At 36.0% G+C, this 22,007-nt stretch overlaps 2 protein-coding genes across 4 annotated transcripts in view; both read right to left on the bottom strand.

The window, feature by feature from the left end:
- Positions 1-1,420, bottom strand: part of LOC134745404 (serine/arginine repetitive matrix protein 2-like) — a 61,307-nt gene extending 59,887 nt beyond the window's left edge. The window contains exons 1-2 of the mRNA XM_063679445.1: positions 1,099-1,420; positions 334-463 (exon numbers count right to left, since the gene is read on the bottom strand). Coding sequence (XP_063535515.1) covers positions 334-463; positions 1,099-1,192 — 224 coding nt within the window. The 5' untranslated portion in view covers positions 1,193-1,420. The remainder of the gene's footprint in view (positions 1-333; positions 464-1,098) is intronic.
- A 2,340-nt stretch (positions 1,421-3,760) lies between these two features.
- Positions 3,761-9,486, bottom strand: LOC134745309 (serine/threonine-protein kinase SBK1). Of its 3 annotated transcripts, none has more exons than XM_063679302.1 (8): positions 9,390-9,486; positions 8,803-9,064; positions 7,256-7,538; positions 6,760-6,867; positions 6,366-6,559; positions 5,875-6,059; positions 5,531-5,769; positions 3,761-5,132 (listed from the first exon to the last, which is right to left on the bottom strand). In XM_063679302.1, the coding sequence occupies exons 1-8, from the start codon at positions 9,456-9,458 to the stop codon at positions 5,126-5,128; spliced, it is 1,347 nt and encodes a 448-aa protein (XP_063535372.1). In that variant the 5' UTR covers positions 9,459-9,486; the 3' UTR covers positions 3,761-5,125. The 3 variants fall into 3 exon arrangements, with proteins under 3 accessions (XP_063535372.1, XP_063535373.1, XP_063535371.1); XM_063679301.1 differs by having other exon boundaries at positions 3,765-5,132; positions 5,458-5,769; XM_063679303.1 differs by lacking the exon at positions 8,803-9,064 and having other exon boundaries at positions 3,764-5,132; positions 5,458-5,769; positions 9,390-9,469.
- Positions 9,487-22,007: the final 12,521 nt, after the last annotated feature.

Here is a 22,007-nt window from a genome sequence, read left to right as displayed (position 1 = left end):
GTTTTCTATGTACCATGTATGTTGTGGAAATGAATAAAGTTTTTATCTATCTATCTATCATATCTTATTGTAAGTGTTTTGAATGATTCACGGTTAGTTTCACTAGACTTATATTGACCGGGATATGGACCGTGGTTACCTTTTGGTATTGTTTTCGAGCTCCCAATATTCAAGAAAAGAAAAAAAATGACGAACGAACGACAACGATAATAATCTTTTCTTATGGTCTACATTTATGCGAAGCGTAATGCTTAGTTACAGTGCTGATAATCATTGAAGTTAGTATTTTTAAACCAGTCCTGCTTTATTTGGATGTATAAACTCCATTCTCACCTGTAAGGGACTCCAAAGGTCCTAGCAGCAACTTTCTGTCCGGTTCTAAGATCAACCACACAGAATTTGGTGCCCAGGGCCAGCCAGCCATGCTTGGTGTCACTTAGGATACCACCCAGAGGAACATTTTCTAAAAAGACAGGTCAAAAACATGATAGATGAAATGCTTCCTTATTTAAAAGTATAAGATAAGTAATAAGATAAGGGAATATAATGTTTAAGATATTATTTAACATAAATTATAAACGACTTTTGGACATGTTGCTAGGCAGAGTGATGCCAGGTGGACCAAAATTTTGACAGATTGGTGGCTGCTTTCAGATGAAAGAAGCGCCTGGCGTCCGTTGGCTCGTTGGGTGGATGACGGTCGAAAAATCGCAGGGCACTTTTGGACGAGACTAGCCCAGGACCGGGATAAGTGGAGTACACGAAGAGAGGCCTATGCTTAGTAGTAGGCGACTGAAGGCTAGAATGATGATGATGATGATGATGATAAACGACTCTTAATACAAAAACGCTTATATTGTTAGTCGTTTAAATCAAGCCTTAGGGTAATATAATTCATTTTAAAATAGGTGTTGAATTATCAAAATGACTCATTTATTCCGGTTATTTGGCCAATAAAGTAATATGCAAACAGTTATTACATCAACTTAGTGTAACTTAGTCTACAAAGGAATCTGCGACCTCCGTGGGATCATAAAAACCCAGTTTTTTTTACGTTGTCACTACCTACTAATTTTGTAGATTCTTTTATCAACTTACCTGCATTTTCCGATGGCTGCAAATAACTGAACACGGCAGGTGAAAGGTTTGTAGTCTTTATGATCGAAAAAACACTATCTTGTAACTTCTGCATATTAAACTTAACAGATTTTAAAATTTATAACGGAAAACAAATTCAGCTTTGAGGTTATAATGCATTATACTTTCGCCGCTTACGTTTAGAACGGCGAGTATTTTATTTTGAAAAACGTTACCCTATAGATTTTTATTAACACTTAAATAGTACAAATAAATAAAAAATCTGTTGGTGCGTAATTTTCCATTTGAATTTTAATAAAATACTCTGCGCGCGCGGTATCACAATAAGCAAATTATAAGCAAATGTCAAATTTTGACAGTGAAAGTAAAGCCGGTGATATGAAGTGATGTACCCGCAACGTTGATGAAACTTAAAATAACGACCGTTATTGAGTATCGTTGCATGTTATTTGTGTTTAATAAAAAAACGAATTGACGATTGATGCTATAAATAATTCCGAAAACACATTATATATATTTTCGCAGATAGAGAACAATAGCTTTTATAGTAAATTTAAAAAGCAAATCCAGGAGACAAATCTCTTTCTAGCGTGTCAGTGAGCGAAGGATACTAATAAATATTGTTCAGATGTAGTGCATAATTATTTTCCTTCTTATTTTGACGGATACGTACGAACATGTCTTGCTATTTAAATTGTTATCAAGTCTCGGTACAAAAAGCACTGAGGTTGACTGAGGTGAGGTAGCATGATTGAGGAAATTAATGTGAAATTATGATGGAAACCAATTATGCACTACTGTAAGTATAATTTGGCAAGACAAGAGTCGCATAGGCTGACGCGGGAGACGAGGGTTAGATTCCCGCCTCGGCCACCAGTGGACTTAGTCACTTTTTCTTTAGTGTATGATATGTATTTGTTTTAGATAATGAATTACTAGAATATGTGGAACAATATATATATTTAGGGAAGCAAATTGGATTCAACAGAAATAACAATGAACTAGAAGTAGAGAGGAGAATAAAAATTACATGGAATAAGTACTGGAGTCTTAAGGAAGTGTTTAAAATAAAAATGCCAATAAAGCTGAAAAGGAAAGTTATGAACGCATGTATAATTCCATGTTTAATATATGCAAGTCAAACGTGGAAATTCACCAAAAAAATTCAGAATTTAATAATTACATGCCAAAGAGGTATGGAACGTAGCATGTTGAACTTGAAAAAAATTCAAAAGATACGACACACGAAGATAAGAACCGCGCTTAAAACTATAGATGCTCTCAACCAAGCTCAAAAGTTGAAATGGCGATGTGCCGGACATGTGGCACGACTTAAAGACCGCAGATGGACGAAAATCGTCACCCTATGGAAAGGCCCTCAAGGCAAGCGACGCAGTGGAAGGCCACACTCACGCTGGGACGAGGACATCATTAAAATAGCTGGACCAAACTGGCATCAAACCGCACTTGACCGATCAAAATGGCAAACTTTGGAAGAGGCCTTCACCTGAGAGGGGTTCCTGTTATATACAAATTATTTAGTAAATATTTATAAGCAACTAACAACCAAAAACTAGTATTTAAGCAAAAAAAAAAAATATTTTTTTACTAACCATCACAAAGCAAGAAATCTTTAATAATGTATCTGTAATAATTTAGCGGGAAATAAAAGGCTTTTTATTTTTATTTTATTTTATTATGTATTTGTTTCTTAATTATATATTTAGTAGTGTGACTATTTAAAAACAAATCAAAAAATATTTCATAAAATAATTTGATTTGTTCCCTACTTGTATCTAATAAGTCCGAATAAGGTACTTTCCTTTCCAAGAGGTGATTTTTTAGGGTTCCGTACTCAAAACCGTATTCCAATGTCTGTCTCTCTGTCACCAGACTGTATCTAATGAACCGCGATAGCTAGAGTTGAAATTTTCACAGATGATGTATTACTATCTATAACAACAAATACTAAAAAGTACGGAACCCTCGGTGGGCGAGTCTGACTCGCACTAGTCCGGTTTTTCTTCTTTAGCTTTAGCTACTTTATACTTTACTTAATCGCTATTTTAATTTGTTTCGTGAAAATTCACCCCTTATTTATTTAATATTATAAAACACCACCATATGAAATCTGCAGATCACTATTGTATTTTTTTTCTTTTTGTTGATTTTGTTACCTGTAGTACAAATTATTGCACCGGACGGTCTCATCGGAAGATCAGCATTGGGAGTCGCCAGCACCATGCTGAGGTTCTCACCTAAAATGGTCTCTTTCGTGGCACTTTCTCCTACCTATGTTTTTCTATTTTGTACTATTTCCTATGTGTTTGTGCTTATGAATAAATTATTTCTATTCCATTCTACCTTACCTCTTCACGCTAAAATCACTCAACCATTTTAGGTGAAAATTGCTATGGATATAATTTCAGCCCCGCCTGAGGAAGGACGGAAGAATTTTCATAACAAAAAATCATCATTCTATGTAGATTTACGTAGATTTATAGTTATATATTGTATTGTAGCACGGACAGGTTTTCGCAACTCGACGATTGGCGCCTATTTCGCGTGATAGGGGTAGGCTAGTAGACAGTTAGGTATATATTTGGAATGGGCAAGATATTTTAATTAAAATAATCCAAAGTAAATTATTACTTTATTTTGAAAATTTACAAAATTTAAATAAATATCCTCTTATACATAAATAACATGAAATGTCTTTGTTTTAACCTACCTACATAAAACTGTGGCTGGAAATTAAATAAATGGTATTATTTAAAACCTGCACGTTGTACATAATTCAGTGACATTCCTTATGCATTATTCATAAATCGTCAAAAAGCTGGTTCTTTAAATAATATAGCTCTTCTAAATTATACCTACATCCTACATCGATAATACATTACTTACGTCATATGTTGCAATCCGTAGAAAAACTGATTTTCTTCTTTTTTAATGACAACAGACGTCAAGAAAAATATATCAATCACAGCCAGCATATTGATAACATTTCTTTTTTGTTTCAAAATATATTTTAAGATCTATAGGTTGCTTTTAATTAACAAGAAGTTTTTACGTTATTTTTATTAAAAATACAATTTTAACCAATATTAATAAGTACAAACATAATACTCATTACTTGAAACGTTTGCAGTATACGAACTCTAGGTAGGAATCTCATTTTGAATTATATTGAATAGTTGTGCCAAAATGTCAGTTATGTAATATAAATATATCAATCAGAAGTTATAAATGACTCAAGTGTTCTACTTCTAGCAGATGTTTCAAACTATAAGACAACTACTATAACTACTTTTGATCCACATTTCGACAAAAAAGTAAACCCTTTAATCATCAATATAAGTAACGTTGTTTGAAACCTGCTGATACATTGTACAAAAATATTAACAAGTATCCGTATCTTAGCGTAGGCATATTACTGTGTATGATTTATTTTTTATATCATAAGTAATCATGAAAACTTAAATAACTGGAGAGAGAGAGACAGTGCGAAACGCGCACAGTGACTTTTAATTAGTGTAGTATTTTTGCAATCAGGTTTTCGGTATTCATTATTGTACAAATCAGGTACGTACTACCCTTTATAATTATAATGACTAGACTTCAATACATAATTTAGGTACATCAACCAGTTTAACGTGTAAATCTGTGTTAAACAATACACTTGCTGTATTTGTATTATGCAATTCATAACAAGTCCGCTTTGAGCAATTATTTCTTTTTACTGCGATTAACATTAGTAACTGAAACATTAACTACATTTCGGTTAGATTCACTACCATGTGGACTAATTTTAATTTGACCCTGAACAATGTTCATCATTGAAGTATAGGGACTATCGGGTATTAATGCTTGAGTTAAATTCGTGTTGTTGTCCGTCGCAGAACTAGGTTCATTGCGCACGATATCATATGCTGTTTCTTTCATAGACACGTAAGCCTGAGGTTTTGTTTGTTGCTGTCTCGAACCAGGACTGAAGCCATTTTGTGTTACGACTGGGTTGATTGGCCTAGAAGCTGTAATAACATTATCATTTTGAGGGGGCATGTTATTAGTTTGAACTAATGAACTGTCGAGAGAGCCGTTGCGTGATATCTGCAAGCTGTTAGATCTTGATGAATTTCCTACGGAATGTAGTGTCGATGTACTACCTTTTGCGCTTTCAATTTCTTTCAAATATACCTCTTCAGTTTTTTGTATTCTTTGAGCATGGACGGTCATTGGTGATCGATTTGGTATAGATGAACCGTTTAATGATCTACTAGGTGAATTGTTATATGACTTTTCTACGCTTGTGACATGTTTATTTTCTACTCTATAAGTGGCAGAACTCGTATTTACTTTTCCTTCCATTGAACCATATGCGCTGTCTTTTGTAGAGCTATGAGATGAACCTTCTTCTTTGACCCCGTACCTTCGAACGACATTTGCTGGAGCTACAGGTTCAATGTTTTGCACATCATAAGAAAGAGGGTTTTTCTCAGGTGGAGGTTTAACTCCTTCAATTACTTCACCAGTTCTTGGATTTATATGTTTTTCAGTATCGTAACGTAATGTGACTCTGTGACTTTCATCAATTGGATGTCCTCGAGAGGTCTCTTGAAGTTCTTCGTCAGTTTCTTCATCAAACATCAGCTCGGGGTTTTCTTCATCCTTCAAAAACATAAGTTTTTATCAACATAAATTTGAAAGAAAAATAAGAATATATTTACAAATACTACATGTGACCAAAATGATGTTTGATATTGTTTTACGTACATCTTCATCACCTTCTTCAATGACACTATTCTGTATCCAATCGCGTATCCTTTGTTTTTTGGCTTGACGGTCAACCGTCGTCTCAATACCATTGTCTCGGAAATGTTTTAAAAGGATATTTTTTTCATTGACATCACTGTGGAAACTATACATTGACGGGCAGAGTTCATCTATGTCACTTCCCGCTAAAAAAAACCACAAAATATTTAAAATAATTTTCGGTCCCCTTAAATAGGTACTTAGTTAGACCAAGATAAGTCAGCAACGATTTTGATAGCACACGCAGTGCAAGTGCTATTTTAATTAAACGTCAAACTTCTATGTAATGATGACGTATAAATAACACTTGCACTGCGTATGCTACAGACTTTTCTTGGTTTAACTCTATTTCGGTAGTTTGGTTGGAGGTTTCGGTATACCTAAGTGAAAGAAATACACAAGCAAGTGTTTAATTAAATAACGGATATATTTAAAAGAACAAGCGATCATACCAACTCTATCCGTGTAACCTTTAGCCATCCATCGGTCGTCATAATACCTAGACAGTTCTTGGAAATTAATTGCTCTCCTTTCTTCTCTGGGCTCTGTAAACTTCTTGAACATTTTTTGGGCCCTTGATGATACCATTTTCCAGAGCTTTGGTTGTTTCTTCAAGGGGTTTGAACTATTATACCAATTGTAAAAGCTAAAACATAAATACGGTTAAATCAAAAGCTAACAAATTTATCTAGACAAGTAATTTATAGTTTTTAAGCATACAGCTAAAAAATATTGAATTTATGGATAGCAAAACTATTATGAGACATATATTTTCTTAAGAAACAATGTACGATATATATTATAACTACACTGACACAAAGCAGGTTAAGATAAGTAATTATTTACCTTGTATACCGTGGGTCGTCAAAGGCCGCCTTTTGCCACGGCAAGCAACCTGTGAGGCAAATGAAAATAACAATTCCAAATTGCCAAACGTCGTGTGTTATTAACGCTCTAAAAACAGAAATACGTACAATGTGAGTAATGGGCGCATAAATTCTTAGCAATTTTACGATAAACATAGTGTTGCTAGGAATTTTTCACATGTATTTGTTCCTCGGTCTATTGCTAATAAACTTTAAGGGCCGGTAGAGACGGACTGCCAACTGCAGTTCCCATACAAATTGCAGTCGGGTTGCAGTCCGTAGTATCGGCCCTAAATTATATCCACTTCATTTTAGAAAATCAATGAGCGTAGTGCTTCAACTTCGCATCTCAAACATTTTATTTTATTATTCTTTAAAAATAATTGTTGCTTAATTTTATCCAACTCTTGCGAATACGAAATGTAATTGTATGATAAAAGCATTTTTTTAATTGAAAGTTAATATCAAATACTTACTTGTAACTGGCATCCATGGGTAATTTTAATACTTCAGGAGGAGAATACGGCAACCATTCGTTCCGTCTTCGGACTGAAGAATTTACTTTTCTGGTCTCTCCAAAATCACAAAGTTTAATTCGTGAAAAATCCGACTTAAATATTAAAACATTGTCAAGTTTTACATCTCTATGCACCAAATCTCTTTGATGAAGATGTTCCAATGCGGAAGATAATTGTCTCGCTACTCGTTTTGTATGACTTTCTCCTATTCCTGTGTCAAGCATGTTCGATGTGAGGTCACCTGAAATTGAAAAAATATGTAAATATTACTTATAAACTTACGTTTCAAACCTCGTCTCCTGTTTCATTGAGCATCCCTGTCCGTGACAGTCCCAACAGCAGCCTACGAATGATAGCGGACAGGGTTGACTGTCGTTACTTTATTTATTATTTATTTATTTTAACCAATGGCAGACTTAATGCCAAATGGCATTCTCAAAAATCTCAACCAGTCGGGCTTAACAGAGGCATGTAATAATGTTGCAAGGAGAAAAGTAAGAATTATACATTAGCAAAGATAGATATAACTCCGTAATAGATGGATACAGTCTAAGGAAAAAAACGTGCCTCGAACATGAAGAAAATTTGATTCTCGATCAGATGGCGCCACTACCTTTGGCCTTAGATAGCGTTGACGGTTTCGTTTGTTATTTAACAATTTTAACGCATATTAGTCAAAGAACATGGGTCAAAATAATCAATGCAAATATTGCAAATAAAAAAATCATTTATCCATATATAAATACATTTTTTGGCATTTTTATTTTTAGTTTTAATCGTGTGTCGATAGATGGCAGTGAATTTACTGTGGCTAAAAAATTTACTGTGACAGTACCGCTCTATCTTATTATATCCTCTTTGTACATTAGATTAGAATGATTGCAAACATAACTGAAAAACCTGATAAAATGCACAAATAAAAAGTGAATTATATATAATTAAAAACGTCATGTTTCATATATAGTCAACTATAGATTTATGTAGATGTATGTTGTTGCACTGTGTGAAATTAATGCACAGGTGTTTACATAGTGTTTTCCATTGGGATATGTTCATATGTTATTGTATGTGTGATAAAAAATAGGGGCATAAATGATACATTTTGTAGAATTAGAATCTCAGCATTTTTAAGCAGATAGTTTTGGTACATTGATTTATAATGACCGGCATTAGAAATGAGCCAGTTTTAATATTCATTCAGCTTTAGTTTGGCGGTTTTCCAAATGAAGACGCATTAGTAATGAAGAGCGAATTCAGCTCCATTGGTCTTTATCACGCTTTTACTAAATGACAATATTTTAAATTAATCTTACCAAACAGATATATTTTAAAATAATTCAAGAGTATTTTTTAAATAACTCTTAAATCGCACGTAATATTTGTAGCATTTTAATTACTTATATTAAAAGAGAATTAACATAAAAATAACGTAACGATTTTGGTGAGAAATTTTTAAATGCATAATTAATTAATTATAACTAATTGTTCAATTTACAATTTCTTACCCAAAGGAGCATATTCCTGACAGAATACGTAAAACCCGGCAGTCTCAAAAGCAACATCAAATGTAGTTACTATGTTTTTATGTGCACTGAGGTGCAACCCATAATGGAACTCTCTGTAGAAGTCTCGTATGGACACATAAGGCTTCGGCAAGGCTTTCAGTACAATTTCTGTATCGGAAGCTCGGTGCTCCACAAGAAGTATTTTGCCAAACCATCCTTCGCCGACTATTTGCAGTATATCAAATTCTTCGACCAGACACACCTGTGGATAAGTTAAAAATATGAATGCCTTAGTTTTACTAATAAGTGCACAGGATATCTCCTGAAAATTATAGAATGTATTTTTGTTATGAAACCACATTCCTCAGATCTAAAACTATGATTAATGGTAATAGATAGAAGCGTCACATTTACACAAAAATGCCATCATCTATTCTGTTGCTTTGGCAATTTGTAGACCTTATTGTAAAGAACTAAGGTCCACTGATGGTCAGTAAAGAGACTGGCTGTTAGGAAATTTAATAAAACAACACGTTATTCTCTTAGGCTGATTCAAGAATGAAATAAGCTTTAAAAGAAAGGCTTACTTTTTCCAACTCGAATTCTCTAATTTTGTGGATAGAGCCTGTTAAGGCTCGTCTTGTGCCGTTATTCATGACTAGTTAAAAGCACATTCTGTTTACGCTGTAACAAAAAACATATGGTTTAGGTACCTTATACACATAAGTTTTATTAATTTAATACATATCAATTAATAAGCATTGAAACTAATAAGATTGTCAGGCGGTACAATTAGTAGGCAATAATTAGTTTTGTTTTATTTGTTTTTGTTTAATTTTTTTGACATTGATATACCGAATTTTATGTAAAAAACCAATTAATTACCGATTGTCTCATAATATCTATTTATTATTATGTGTCATAATTATTACTAGGTGCGTTTAGTACAAGTTTTTGCTCAATTGTCCATTAAAGACCGCGGAAACGGAAACTACACAAGTGTAACTTTACAATAGTCATTATTTCAGAGAAATCAACGAATGAGTGTTTTGGATGAGAGCCAACTCTTGATATCCAGACTTCTGATCCAGACAGATGTCCTGACGTCACTTGTGACGTCAGCATATATACTCATAGTTGATATACAGCAGAATGCTCAAGGATTTGTCAATATATTAATATATTTGTAATATTCCGTGAACTGTTGCATCTCTTTCTTTAATACTGCAAACGAAAACGACGCAGCTGTATTTTCGCTAATACTACAGCAGAATGTGTTATGAGTAAGACGCTTGCTTGTTTTGCTACAGATGTAATATTATGCATTTATTTAGTTCCGCATTGTTTCATATTCGTAATCATGTGGTAGAATACCGATGCTGCTGATAACGTATATTGTTTTTGTTTGATACTCGTAAAGAAATCAAAAGGTTAACTTTGTCCAGTTGACAGTTATAATGTGGTTATAATGTAATGTAATTTTTTAATGTTTCTGAATGATCAGTGGCTGTAGTTACAATCCGTCTGGACTAATAGAGGAATCATGGCTTTATAGTTTTAAACCCTTTTTTAAGATTTCTTAAGAATATAATGACTTATTCTGAGTAAACCAAACCACTATTTTATTAAAGTTAATTTTGTAAATTAGTCAAATTTTCTAAAAATAAGTAGCTTTTTTTACTACGTTACAAAAAGTCAGAAGGAATGGTTATAGTTTCTATGTATGTACGGAGTGGGTATATAATTTTGTGTGGCACCATCATAGCGTCAAAACTACTGAACCGATTATATATGATGTAAGTATGAGTTGTAAGTTGTATTGAAATCGATTCGTCAAACCAGCAAAGTACAGCCTGGGTAATAAAACAACATTTTAACTGACTTTCACAAACTTTTATAGAAAAAAAATTGCAGTTACTTTCAGGTTACAGTCAGGTTATCGTTTGTCAAGGTTTTAGGCACTTGTTGACATATTTAATATTACGTAATGTTTAAGTGGAAAAAAATAATATTATGTTGGTTCAATCAATATAGGTCAAACCGATGTGATTTGCAATATTTTTGTGTTACGACATTTAATAAACGAAATATTATTAAATTGTGACTAATTAAAACAATAAAATTGTACCTACTACTTTTGTGTTATATTTTGGACTTATTTCCTTTAGTTTAACAGTCTTATTATTGGATACTAATTTCACCCAATAAGATATCTAATGAAGTGCGTCTAAGAACTACTCTTAGACGCACTTCATCAAATAATAGACTTACTTATGTCAGAATCTCTGACGTATACAATATATTATGTATTGTGAAGAGCCCTACAAATCAGAACTAATTAGGTTTGAAGTAACTAAAAGCTTATTTCGTTTAAATACCACTCAAGATTATGCAAGATTAATAATGTATTTATATATTATATGGCGATTTCTGTTAAGAATAATCAAACATATGTATGGAAATTACCAGACAATTAAGGGCAGACCTTGCACTTATATGGTTCACAAATACACTTGGACTTTGTCCAAACAAATACACATCAAAATCACATTCCGATTAATTTCATCACAGTTCAAACATTTATTTCACTACACTGTATTCCAAAAGGAGTGGTGATGTGATAAGAGTTCACGCAGTGTCGGATGTATTTTTGTGCTAGGGCGGAACGGGGGAACGGGTTAGGCGTCCAGCGCTGGTGTCCCGACTGTCGGCGCGTACGCAGCGACGCCCGGGACGCTATTTTCGTGCTACACATGCAAAAATCAATTTGTAACGGAAATGTTACGATCAATGACCTGATAAGTGAAATTTTCTGCATGATGATAATGATCTAAGCTCTCATCGGTGAGCTTTTATTTAGGTGCTAATCTAGACAGATGCTGACACCTAGCAGTTGCAATCAATTTACTATAATAAAGATCTATGCATGAAAAAGTACTCCTTTTGAGATTAAAAGAAAAAATTTCGCTTCGAACTATATTTACTAGCGAGATTGTGTCAAAATCGGGTTAATATATTTAGAAATGAAGACTTTCCGTTCATGTATTCCTAATCTCGAGGTTTTCTAGAGGACATACAGATAGGTACAGTATATCGTTCGTGAAAAAAAAAGACTATACAGATTTTAAAGGCAAACCCGCACCCCTGGAGTAACAGGCGTCTATAGGCTACGGTGACTGCTTACCGTCAAGGCCGGCAGTATGCTTGTTTGGCACTAACGTGGTATAAAAAACGTATTCTTAATTTCTTTTTAATTTATAGGTATACAATTTTTTATACATTTAATTTTTTTAGAACTCTGATTCAGTTAAGCGCGAAGAATAACGTACTTACATTTTTAATTATTTTATCTTGAAATTCTTTAACAAATAACTTTTTAAACCATTCATTGTGAAAGATACCCTAAATGATATATGTGTACCTTGCTTTTTATGTATACATATATTGTTTTACAAATAAAAACGGTACCACTCCACAGAGAGTTTGTATTAAGTACTGGGCTATAACCGCGAAAATCGAAGTTCGCTAATTGCGGGCAATTTTCTCTGGCACTCTAATTATGCCTTCATTGCAGTAAAAGAGTAAGATCCCCACAATTTGCGAATTTTGGTTTTCGCGGTAGCCCCTCTGGTCGCCGAGCGTTTATGCGGCTTCGAAACCGGAGCGCGGGGATCACAGGTTCGAATCTCTACTCGTACTAAGTCTCTGCAAGCTTGTTTGGATCATATACCTATATAAGCTTTTTACAGTTACACCTATTAAAATCTGTGAAAAATTCAAATGTTTGTGCTAAGGTTACAGTGCGACATAAAATAGTAAAGAATAAATGAGGACGTCACTTCCAACGTCAAACTTCTAAGAAATTATGACGTCCGGCAGAACGCAAATATGTAGGTCATACCTATTATACTTACTTTACTCTTTGATGTATGTAGGTATTCGGTTTATTATTCTATTAAAAAAATTACACACGAACTGGAATATTTTTATCGCTTATATTTATTTATTATGGTGTATCATTTAATGCAGAGGTTTTGATAGTTTATTTCTGTTATTAGACGGTTTTTAGCGACAATAAACATATTGATAACCGTTATTTAAAATCCATATAACGTTTATAACAACACGATTCCTTGGTCACGTCCCTAGTGATCAAGAAGATTGCCAGAAGAAAATATACCTACTACATAGTAGTTTATGCTCGACAATTTGGACCACAGAAATAAAAACGATTAAATATTCGCTTTAAATAATTTTTGTATTACCTTTAAGTTGTAGTTTAAAGTGTAGTACCAGTGTGGTTTAAAGTAGTTTACCGTGTAGTTTTTATATTTATGCTGTACAACTATGTACTAGAAAATATTTAGAACTTTTTGCTACTATTTTACAGTGTTGCTAGACAATTTAACGTATAATCTACCAATTCGACCATTTCGCTTGACAATGCCTGTTTGTTATGATTTCGTTGTGTCACTGTCAGTCAATGTTGACAAATTGTATTCTGTACAATTATGTGTTCTGGTGTTTTTGTACAATTAAATTGAATGTGGACTTGTTTTATAATAATACGTGCTTGAAGAGTTCCTGACGAAATTTCGGTAAGTGCATCTTATGAAATATCTGGGTTTTATCTTATTTTTAAGGTTATTTTTTACCTAGGCAAGGCTAACTTTTATTTTTAGTCGATGCTGCCTTAGTCCTTTCGCCCGATATTATATGTTTTGTTTTGAACACTTAACTATATCGTATAGGGAAGATCCCCAGTGTTTTTTGCCTTAGATAAGTATTTATGGCGAATCTCACAAACTTACAATATTGTTAGTACCATCGTTATGGCTATGTGTTAGTAAATACATAAAAAATAAAAACAAAACTTTCAACAATAAAATCAAAATCCACTAAATTTAAATAATGAATACAATAATAATAATTAATATGTCAGATTCAGAATAATATAGACTAGAATAATAATTAGAATGTCAAAAATTTACCATTTTTTTCCTAATTTAAATTCATATAAATAATGATGGTAATGGTAATTGCATGTACCAACAACTGTAATTTTCCATTTATATTGTAACATACTATTTTTGAGGCACATAAAATAGAGGCACAGATATAATGTAGAAATTAAAGTGCCTAGGTGTAATAGAATAAATGTTTGATTTTTAGGGTTCCGTATCCAAAGGGTAAATACGGGACCCTATTACTAAGACTCCGCTGTCCGTCTGTCTGTCACCAAGCTGTATCTCATGAACCGTGATAGTTAGACAGTCGAAATTTTCACAGATGATGTATTTCTGTTGCCGTTAACAACAAATACTAAAAAGTACGGAACCCTCGGCGCGCGAGTCCAACTTGCACTTGGCTGGTGTTTAATATATTTACAGTCTTCAAAGCATAGCATCCTCTTGAAATTCGCTCATCTTACCACTGGGCTACCATGCTTCAAGTAACTATATCACCTGCATGGTGTATTCTCATTTGTCCCCGCCAGGATGAGAATAGGTGCATATTATATGCATCATATCGCAGTAGAACTAGGTTCACCGACATAGCTCGCAGAATTGCAAACCTTAAGTGGCAGTGGGCGGGGCACATTGCTCGCAGAACTGATGGCCGGTGGGGCCGGAAGGTTCTGGAGTGGCGTCCGCGTACCGGAAGACGAACTGCCGGTAGGCCTCCAACAAGATGGAGCGACGACCTGGTGAAGGTCGCGGGAATTCGGTGGTTGCGAGCGGCACAGGATCGGTCGGAGTGGCGAGCCTTGGGGGAGGCCTATGTCCAGCAGTGGACGTCTATCGGCTGACATGATGATGATGATGATATGCATCATTTCCATCTGTCACCTCTTTGTGTATGGCAGGGGTTACACAGGTCGGGGACAAATGAGTATTCCACATGGGCAAATTGTAAAATAATTGTACATAATATTTATCAGTACGGTTTTTACTCACTATTATTTTTAGTCGCTTTTGGCGACATGTTGCATGTTGCATGTTGCATTGCACGCCGCCCTAATTTCAATCGGGACAGAGGCTGGATGTTGCCACCTGCATGGAAGCCTATAATACCTAGGGTCAAGCGGCAAGTGTGTTGTGACGATCGCGGGGACATAGTGAGTGCAGTGTGCTTGACTTCGTTCGATACAGCCGCCCTACCAGACCTTCACTTGACGACTCCATCTGCGGACTGCCCCGCGCCCCCCGCCCCCGCCCCCGCCCCATCAGCGCGTGCGCAACGAGCGACGAGGCGGGCGGCGCGGGCAGTGCACGACGTACAACCGCCGCGGACACTCGTGCCTGAGGATGGATTCCCAAAGAATCCGAAATATGTCGCCAAAAGCGACTAAAAATAATAGTGAGTAAAAACCGTACTGATAAATATTTTGAAATATGTCTCACGATAGTTTAAGTGCGATAATTGTACATAGTTAGGGTCTTAGTTCATTTATAAACATTTGTTAGACTTAATGATTCCATTGTGTTACAAAAATTAACCTTATAAAAATTAAGCGCTGGTGGCCTAGCGGTAAGAGTGTGCGACTTTCAATCCGGAGGTCGCGGGTTCAAACCCCGCCTCGTACCAATGAGTTTTTCGGAACTTATGTACGAAATATCATTTGATATTTACCATTCGCTTTTCGGTGAAGGAAAACATCGTGAGGAAACCGGACTGATCCTAACAAGGCCTAGTTCCCCCTCTGGGTTGAAAGGTCAGATGGCAGTCGCTTTCGTAAAAACTAGTGCCTACGTCGATTCTTAGGATTAGTTGTCAAGCGGACCCCAGGCTCTCAGGAGCCTTGGTAAAATGCCGGGATAACGCGAGGAAGAAGAAGACAAAAATTAACCTTATAAACAGTATTGTTTTATTTCATACACACACACATATATCTTATTATAATAATATGGATGTAACTTATATAAAAACCCACAAATCATCAATCACAATATTCACAATTAAATGAAGACTAAAGAATAAAATTATTTGAACAGATTATGTATATTGCATATATTTAAACATTTTTTTGTCAACAATCATCATCATTCGCTTGCCCTTGTCCCATTCACTTGGGGTCGGTGCAGCATGTCTTTTTCTTCCATACCTCTCTGACACCCGTCTTCTCATCATTCACTTGCGTTAGTTTCATATTACTTTCACACAGTCCATCCACCTTTTCCTCGGTTTTCCTCTCCTCGTACCTCATAATTGTCAACAATATGTTAAATTAATTTTTAACAAGCAGAAACGTCTGCGATCGATGCTATTAAGCTTAGAATAAATTTAAAAGTGGAAAAATTACTGCCTTGGGTGAGACTTGAACTCCAGAGGCCGTGAGTTCAAGTCTCACCCAAGGCAGTAATTTGTCCACTTTTAAATTAACAATATGTTAAATTAAAATAGTTTTATTTCTTATGTAACTGTTGTGGTAATGAAATACATTATATCTATATATATATTACGCGAGGCCGATTTTTGTTCATCCCATCAGATCTACAGTTATGGTTCGATTTTAATAAATTATATGTCATTAGATTCGTCTCATGCTACAGATTTGCAATAAGCTCTTAGTTTTTTGATTTTTTCCCGAAAAAGTACTAAAAAGTTAATTTGAAAAAATTTACCACGTGACCTTTGTTCTGACTTAAGATTGAATTGAACTCAAACCTATATCCAATGTATGTAAGGTATCCAATCCATTCAAATATTTGTTTTGAGACTGTAACATGCATACACCACACTAAAAATTATATTAAAACACCATAAAATTTTATTATTGTGTTTGACAACATGTCAGACATGTGTCATCCACATCAAAGAGCAAATAATCACTACGTTCTAATCCACATCGTACTCATCAAAATGACACATGTTTATTTTATTGTTGCTTTGGCACATAGAAGGTAGGATCCTATAGAAGTAGCGTACCGCGTGCGCCCGTGAGGGACAGAATTTGTAGCCCACCAGGCCACCATAAACCATACAAATCGGTGGGGAAAAGCATCTATATTTACTTCAAAAAGCACGTACGGCGAGGTTTGTTCTTATGAGGATGTTAAATGATGTCGGATCTTTAAGGTAAACGATCGGCCAATGGGGTTGGCAACTGTCAAAGGTTTGCAGAGATGGCGCCATCATAGCTTGCCTCTTTTTCTATAAGATTTGGCTTAAAGGGCTGGCATCCAGGGCATTAAAAAAACAAAAATTTGACACAATTCTAGGGATTGACAGGGCAAGCTATGCTGGCGCCCTCTGTTAATTATTTCGACCGGCCAACCCCATTTTCCGCATCGGTCCGCGCCCTTGGTGCAGTGCGGCGTATCGTGTGTAAAAGGCGTAACAGACTACCGCACCGCACCGCGATCTTGGTGCGCCACACCCATAAGTGAGAGCGAGAAAGAGAATATCTCGAAAACCCGTATTGGTGCGGTCAAAATATCTCTTTCTCGCTCTAACGTATAGCTGCGTCCTTAACGTATGTACAGTGACAACCTTGCACACTATCGATACGTGCGCCGCACCGCACCAAGGCTGCGGTGAGGTGTGGTAGTCTCTAACGGCTTTTACGATAGTCTGTTAAATACGGCTATAATATTTCTTTCTCGCTCTAACTTATAGCTGCGTCCTTAACGTACGTACGGTGACCACCTTGCGCACTATCGATACGTGCGCCGCATCGCACCAAGGTCGCGGTGAGGTGTGGTAGTCTCTAACGGCTGTTAAATACGGCTATAAAGCGGCTAACACATTACCGCACCGCACCAAGGTCATTGTGTGACGCACCCATAAGTAAGAGCGAGAAAGCAATATCTCTTTCTCGCTCTTACTTATAGGTGCATCGCACAATGACCAGTGCGGTGCGGTAATGTGTTAGGCGCTTAAGGTGGGCTGTCGTACGCCGAGAGCGAGAAAGAGATATTTTGACGGTACCAAGGTCGCGGTCCAGTCGTTGTACATACTTTCAAAAAAGTAAATTGAAAAAAAAACTAAATTAGGTTTAAGGGCCTGACACTCTTTGATAGAAAAAGATAGTCTTATTGCGATTCCTATAAGAGGAAAGAGAAAATAGTGCCATGCTTTATCTTTATCACCGACCGGGCATTTTTAACCGACTTTAAGATTTCAAAGAGAACCTCCTCTCAATTCGGTTGTATGTTTTTTTTTCGTTTTTTTTTTAATGTTTGTTACTCCATAACTCCGTCATTTCTGGACCGATTTTGAAAATTCTTTTTTTGATTGTAAGTATACATATACATACAGATTGGTCCCGTTTTTGTCAAAAAGCAGTTCTGATGATGGGATCCATGAGGACCCGAGGGAACTCCTCAAATGTGAAAGGCATACATATAGTGATTTTTGTATTTTTACAAACAAATCCAGCACTTCCGTTTTAAAAAGTGACATTTGATGAAGTGGAACTGCTGATGATGATCAGAACGGAACTCTTCAATGACGCATAGTTCACGTTTGGCGATTTGTCCTCTTCGTTATGTTTGTTAAGCAAGTTAGGTTTTCAAGAAACATTTTTGTCAAGCTCGAGTTCTGATGATGGGATCCATGAGGAATCGAGGGAACTCCTCAAATGTGAAAGGCATACATATAGTGATTTTTGTATTTTTATAAACAAATCCAGCACTTCCATTTTAAAAAGTGACATTTGATGAATTGGAACTGCTGATGATGATCAGAACGGAACTCTTCAATGACGCATAGTTCACGTTTGGCGATTTGTCCTCTTCGTTATGTTTGTTAAGCAAGTTAGGTTTTCAAGAAACATTTTTGTCAAGCTCGAGTTCTGATGATGGGATCCATGAGGAATCGAGGGAACTCCTCAAATGTGAAAAGCATACATTTAGTGATTTTTGTTTTTATCAACAAATCCAGCCTTTACATTTAAAAAGTGACATGTGATGAAATGGAAACTGCTGATAATGATCAGAATGGAACTCTTTCATGACACATAGTTTACGTTTGGCGATTTGTTCTCTTCCTTATGGACCCAGACCTAAACTTGGACCCGGACTCGGACCCGGACCCGGGTCTGAACATGGACCCCAACTCGGACCCGGACCCGGACCGAACTCTGACCCAAACTTGGACCCGGACAGCCGGACACGGACCCGGACTCTGATCCGGACCCGGAAATGCTACTAGAAAAGTGGGTTAGGTGGGTGGTTGGGTTTTGAACTGCGATTCTCACAGAACAGAACTGCTATCAGAAAAGTAGGTTAGGTTAGAGCTGTGACCCTTACAGAAACGAAATGCTATCAGAAAAGTAGGTTAGGTTAGGTTAGGTTAGAACTGCGACCCCTACAGAAATGAAATGCTACTAGAAAAGTGGGTGGTTTTACCTCCTTTTCTACATTATTAGGCAAAAGATGCTGTCTTTTTCTGAGAGTGCACCATCAACAATAAGTGAACTTTCAGCGGCATCCCCCATTGAAGTCGGTTTTTTTTTCTTAAAAATTATTTCATGGTCGGGTTTGCTATGATGGCATAACCCGACCATGAAAAGTGCCGAATGAAATGGAGGCGATGGCGAAATACCGAAATTTATAAGAGTGAACGAGAAAAAACCGGCCAAGTGCGAGTCGGACTCGCCCACCGAGGGTTCCGTACTTTTTAGTATTTGTTGTTATAGCGGCAACATAAATACATCATCTGTGAAAATTCAACTGTCTAGCTATCACGGTTCGTGAGATACAGCCTGGTGACAGACAGACGGACAGCGGAGTCTTAGTAATAGGGTCCCGTTATTACCCTTTGGGTACGGAACCCTAAAAACGATTATGCTGCCATACATGAAACTGTCAATACATGAATATGTCTTTCTCTTACCCCTGGTCGCTCGGTTTCATGTCTATAACTACGTGTATATACTAAGTCTATTATTAGGTCAGAGGGTCTATTGCGGGGATCTTTCTCTTTTACTCCAATGAAGGCGTAATTAGAGTGACAGAGAAAGATGCCCGCAATTTGAACTTCGATTTTCGCGGTATAGCCCAGACACGGAATGTCACGGAATGTTTGTAAAATGTTTGTAAATTTCAGTCTCATGAATAATAGGAAAAAGAGAATTAAATATAAATTATACTCTAGCCCTATGAAATTTTAGGCATGAGAGCCAAATGACAAGAAGGCATCCTATCCACGAAATCTTGATTTACCGTATCATATCGCGATCGCGTATCATGATTTTTAGTTTAGAAAGATGCGAAAAGATAGTCAATAATTATGTCTTTTTTACATCAAAACTAACGATCACAAAATAGGTGCTACGCGACCGAAATATAATACGCTAAAATTATACAAACGTGTCGCCATTTTATAAGAAACTAGCTTTTGCCCTCGACTTCGTCTGCGTGGAATTAGTAATTTGGGTATCTTAATTCTTAAACAAATCTGCTTTTTAATCCATCCTTTTTTCACCCCCAAATTGGTCCACACTATACATTTCCACCCCATTTTTTACACCCTTAAGGGATGATTTCGGGGATAAAAGTTATTTTATATCATTTCCCACAGCTCAAACCATCCCCATACCAAGTTTCATCTAAATCGGTTGAGCGGTTATTGATTCCCCATACAAATTTCCACCCCCCTTTTTACCCCCTTGAGGGGTGACTTCTGGGATAAAATGTATCCTATGTCCTTCCCCGGGACTCAAACTATCTGCATACTAAATTTCAACTAAATCGGTTTAGCGGTTTAAGCGTGAAGAGGTAGCACACAGACAGACAGACAGACTTTCGCATTTATAATATTAGTATGGATAATTTTATTATGTATAAGATTTCATATTCTGTGGGTATAGTCAGCATCAAATAGATAGTGACAGCCAGTGATTCATCTGAAGACGTCACATTTCCTGATTTCATTAAGCGTTCAGTCTTAGGCTGCCTGTCCACAGGAGCGGAGCGAGGTGGCGGAGCGATGAGCGAGGAAAAATCTCCGCTCTGAAATTTTAATGAAATTCTATTGCTGGATTTTTTTCCCGCTTACCGCTCCGCTCCAGTGGACAGGCAACCTAACTTTTAGAACCATACTCTAGCGGCGTGTTGACGCCGCAACGGGTCTCTAGTTATATATAATTTTTTTTGCCATTCTCATACTTACACACAACATCACACAATTTTACACACTGGCCATTAATATTGCATACTACATGTAAAACAATTTAAAATATGTGTAATCATCATCTGCAAACAATGTTTATGTGTAGTAAGGCAGTTTAAAATGTGTGTTTAGCTATTTTTGGGAGTAAATTTTTAACAATAAAGTAAATACCTAATTTTTTTTGCGAAATCTTCTTCTTCATCCTCGGTCCCTCATTGCTGAGGATCGCGAACATGTATGCTCCGTCTCCATAGTGTGCGGTCATAAGCCATAAGCCATTTATGGGTCACACACTGCATGTTGCCGCCAACCACCCTCTTCACACCATCAGACCATCTCGTTTCTCGTGTTTTGAGAATTAGGAAGAGGAATAAAATATTTTTTGATTATGGCATATTTATTTAAGGGGATCCCATGCCCCAATGACCTTCGATTTAAATCCCTTAGTTTTCTAATGTTTTTTGTAGCTTATCATATTAACAGCAATGGATTTTAGCAATATAGTATCCCATATTTACTTCAAAGTTCATTGTTTTCGAAATATTTGGCATCAAAGTTGAACAATTTTAGGCCTAAAAACTGGTTTTCTGGCCATAACTTTTGTGTTAATTAGTTTAAAATTAAAACCTTAGACAAATTTTTAGAGACGTCTAAGACGAACCCAAATATGTAGATTTCGTATAAGTAAGATCTTTCACAGCAATCGAGATACGAAAAAAGTGTTTTTTTTAGACAATGTTTAAAACAATCATAAATAAATAAGTATTCATTTTTTTCACAATCCGGTAGACAAAAATGGAGATAAAAGATTGAAGAACCGATAGCCGCTTGTCTTATAATTCTATATGTAGTGCAAAAGTAGGAGATACGATTCAAAACTTGTCAAAAATCGATGAAAACCTCAGGTAGCCCCTTAATACTGTGATCCAGGCGGTTAATTATAGATCTGTATGTGACTCATTCATTGCATTAATTAAAGCAATACAATAATCTGGATGATGATAATCATACTTACTTAGGCAAGTAACGTCCCTTACTAAACGGTACTTAAACGTGACGTCACGCTTAGGTACTTATTTTCTCTATTT

The sequence above is a fragment of the Cydia strobilella genome, chromosome 11, assembly GCF_947568885.1.
Source record: "Cydia strobilella chromosome 11, ilCydStro3.1, whole genome shotgun sequence".
NCBI lineage: Eukaryota > Metazoa > Arthropoda > Insecta > Lepidoptera > Tortricidae > Cydia > Cydia strobilella.
The sequence above is the reverse complement of the archived record's forward strand: the minus strand, read 5'-3'. Positions and strand labels throughout refer to the sequence as shown.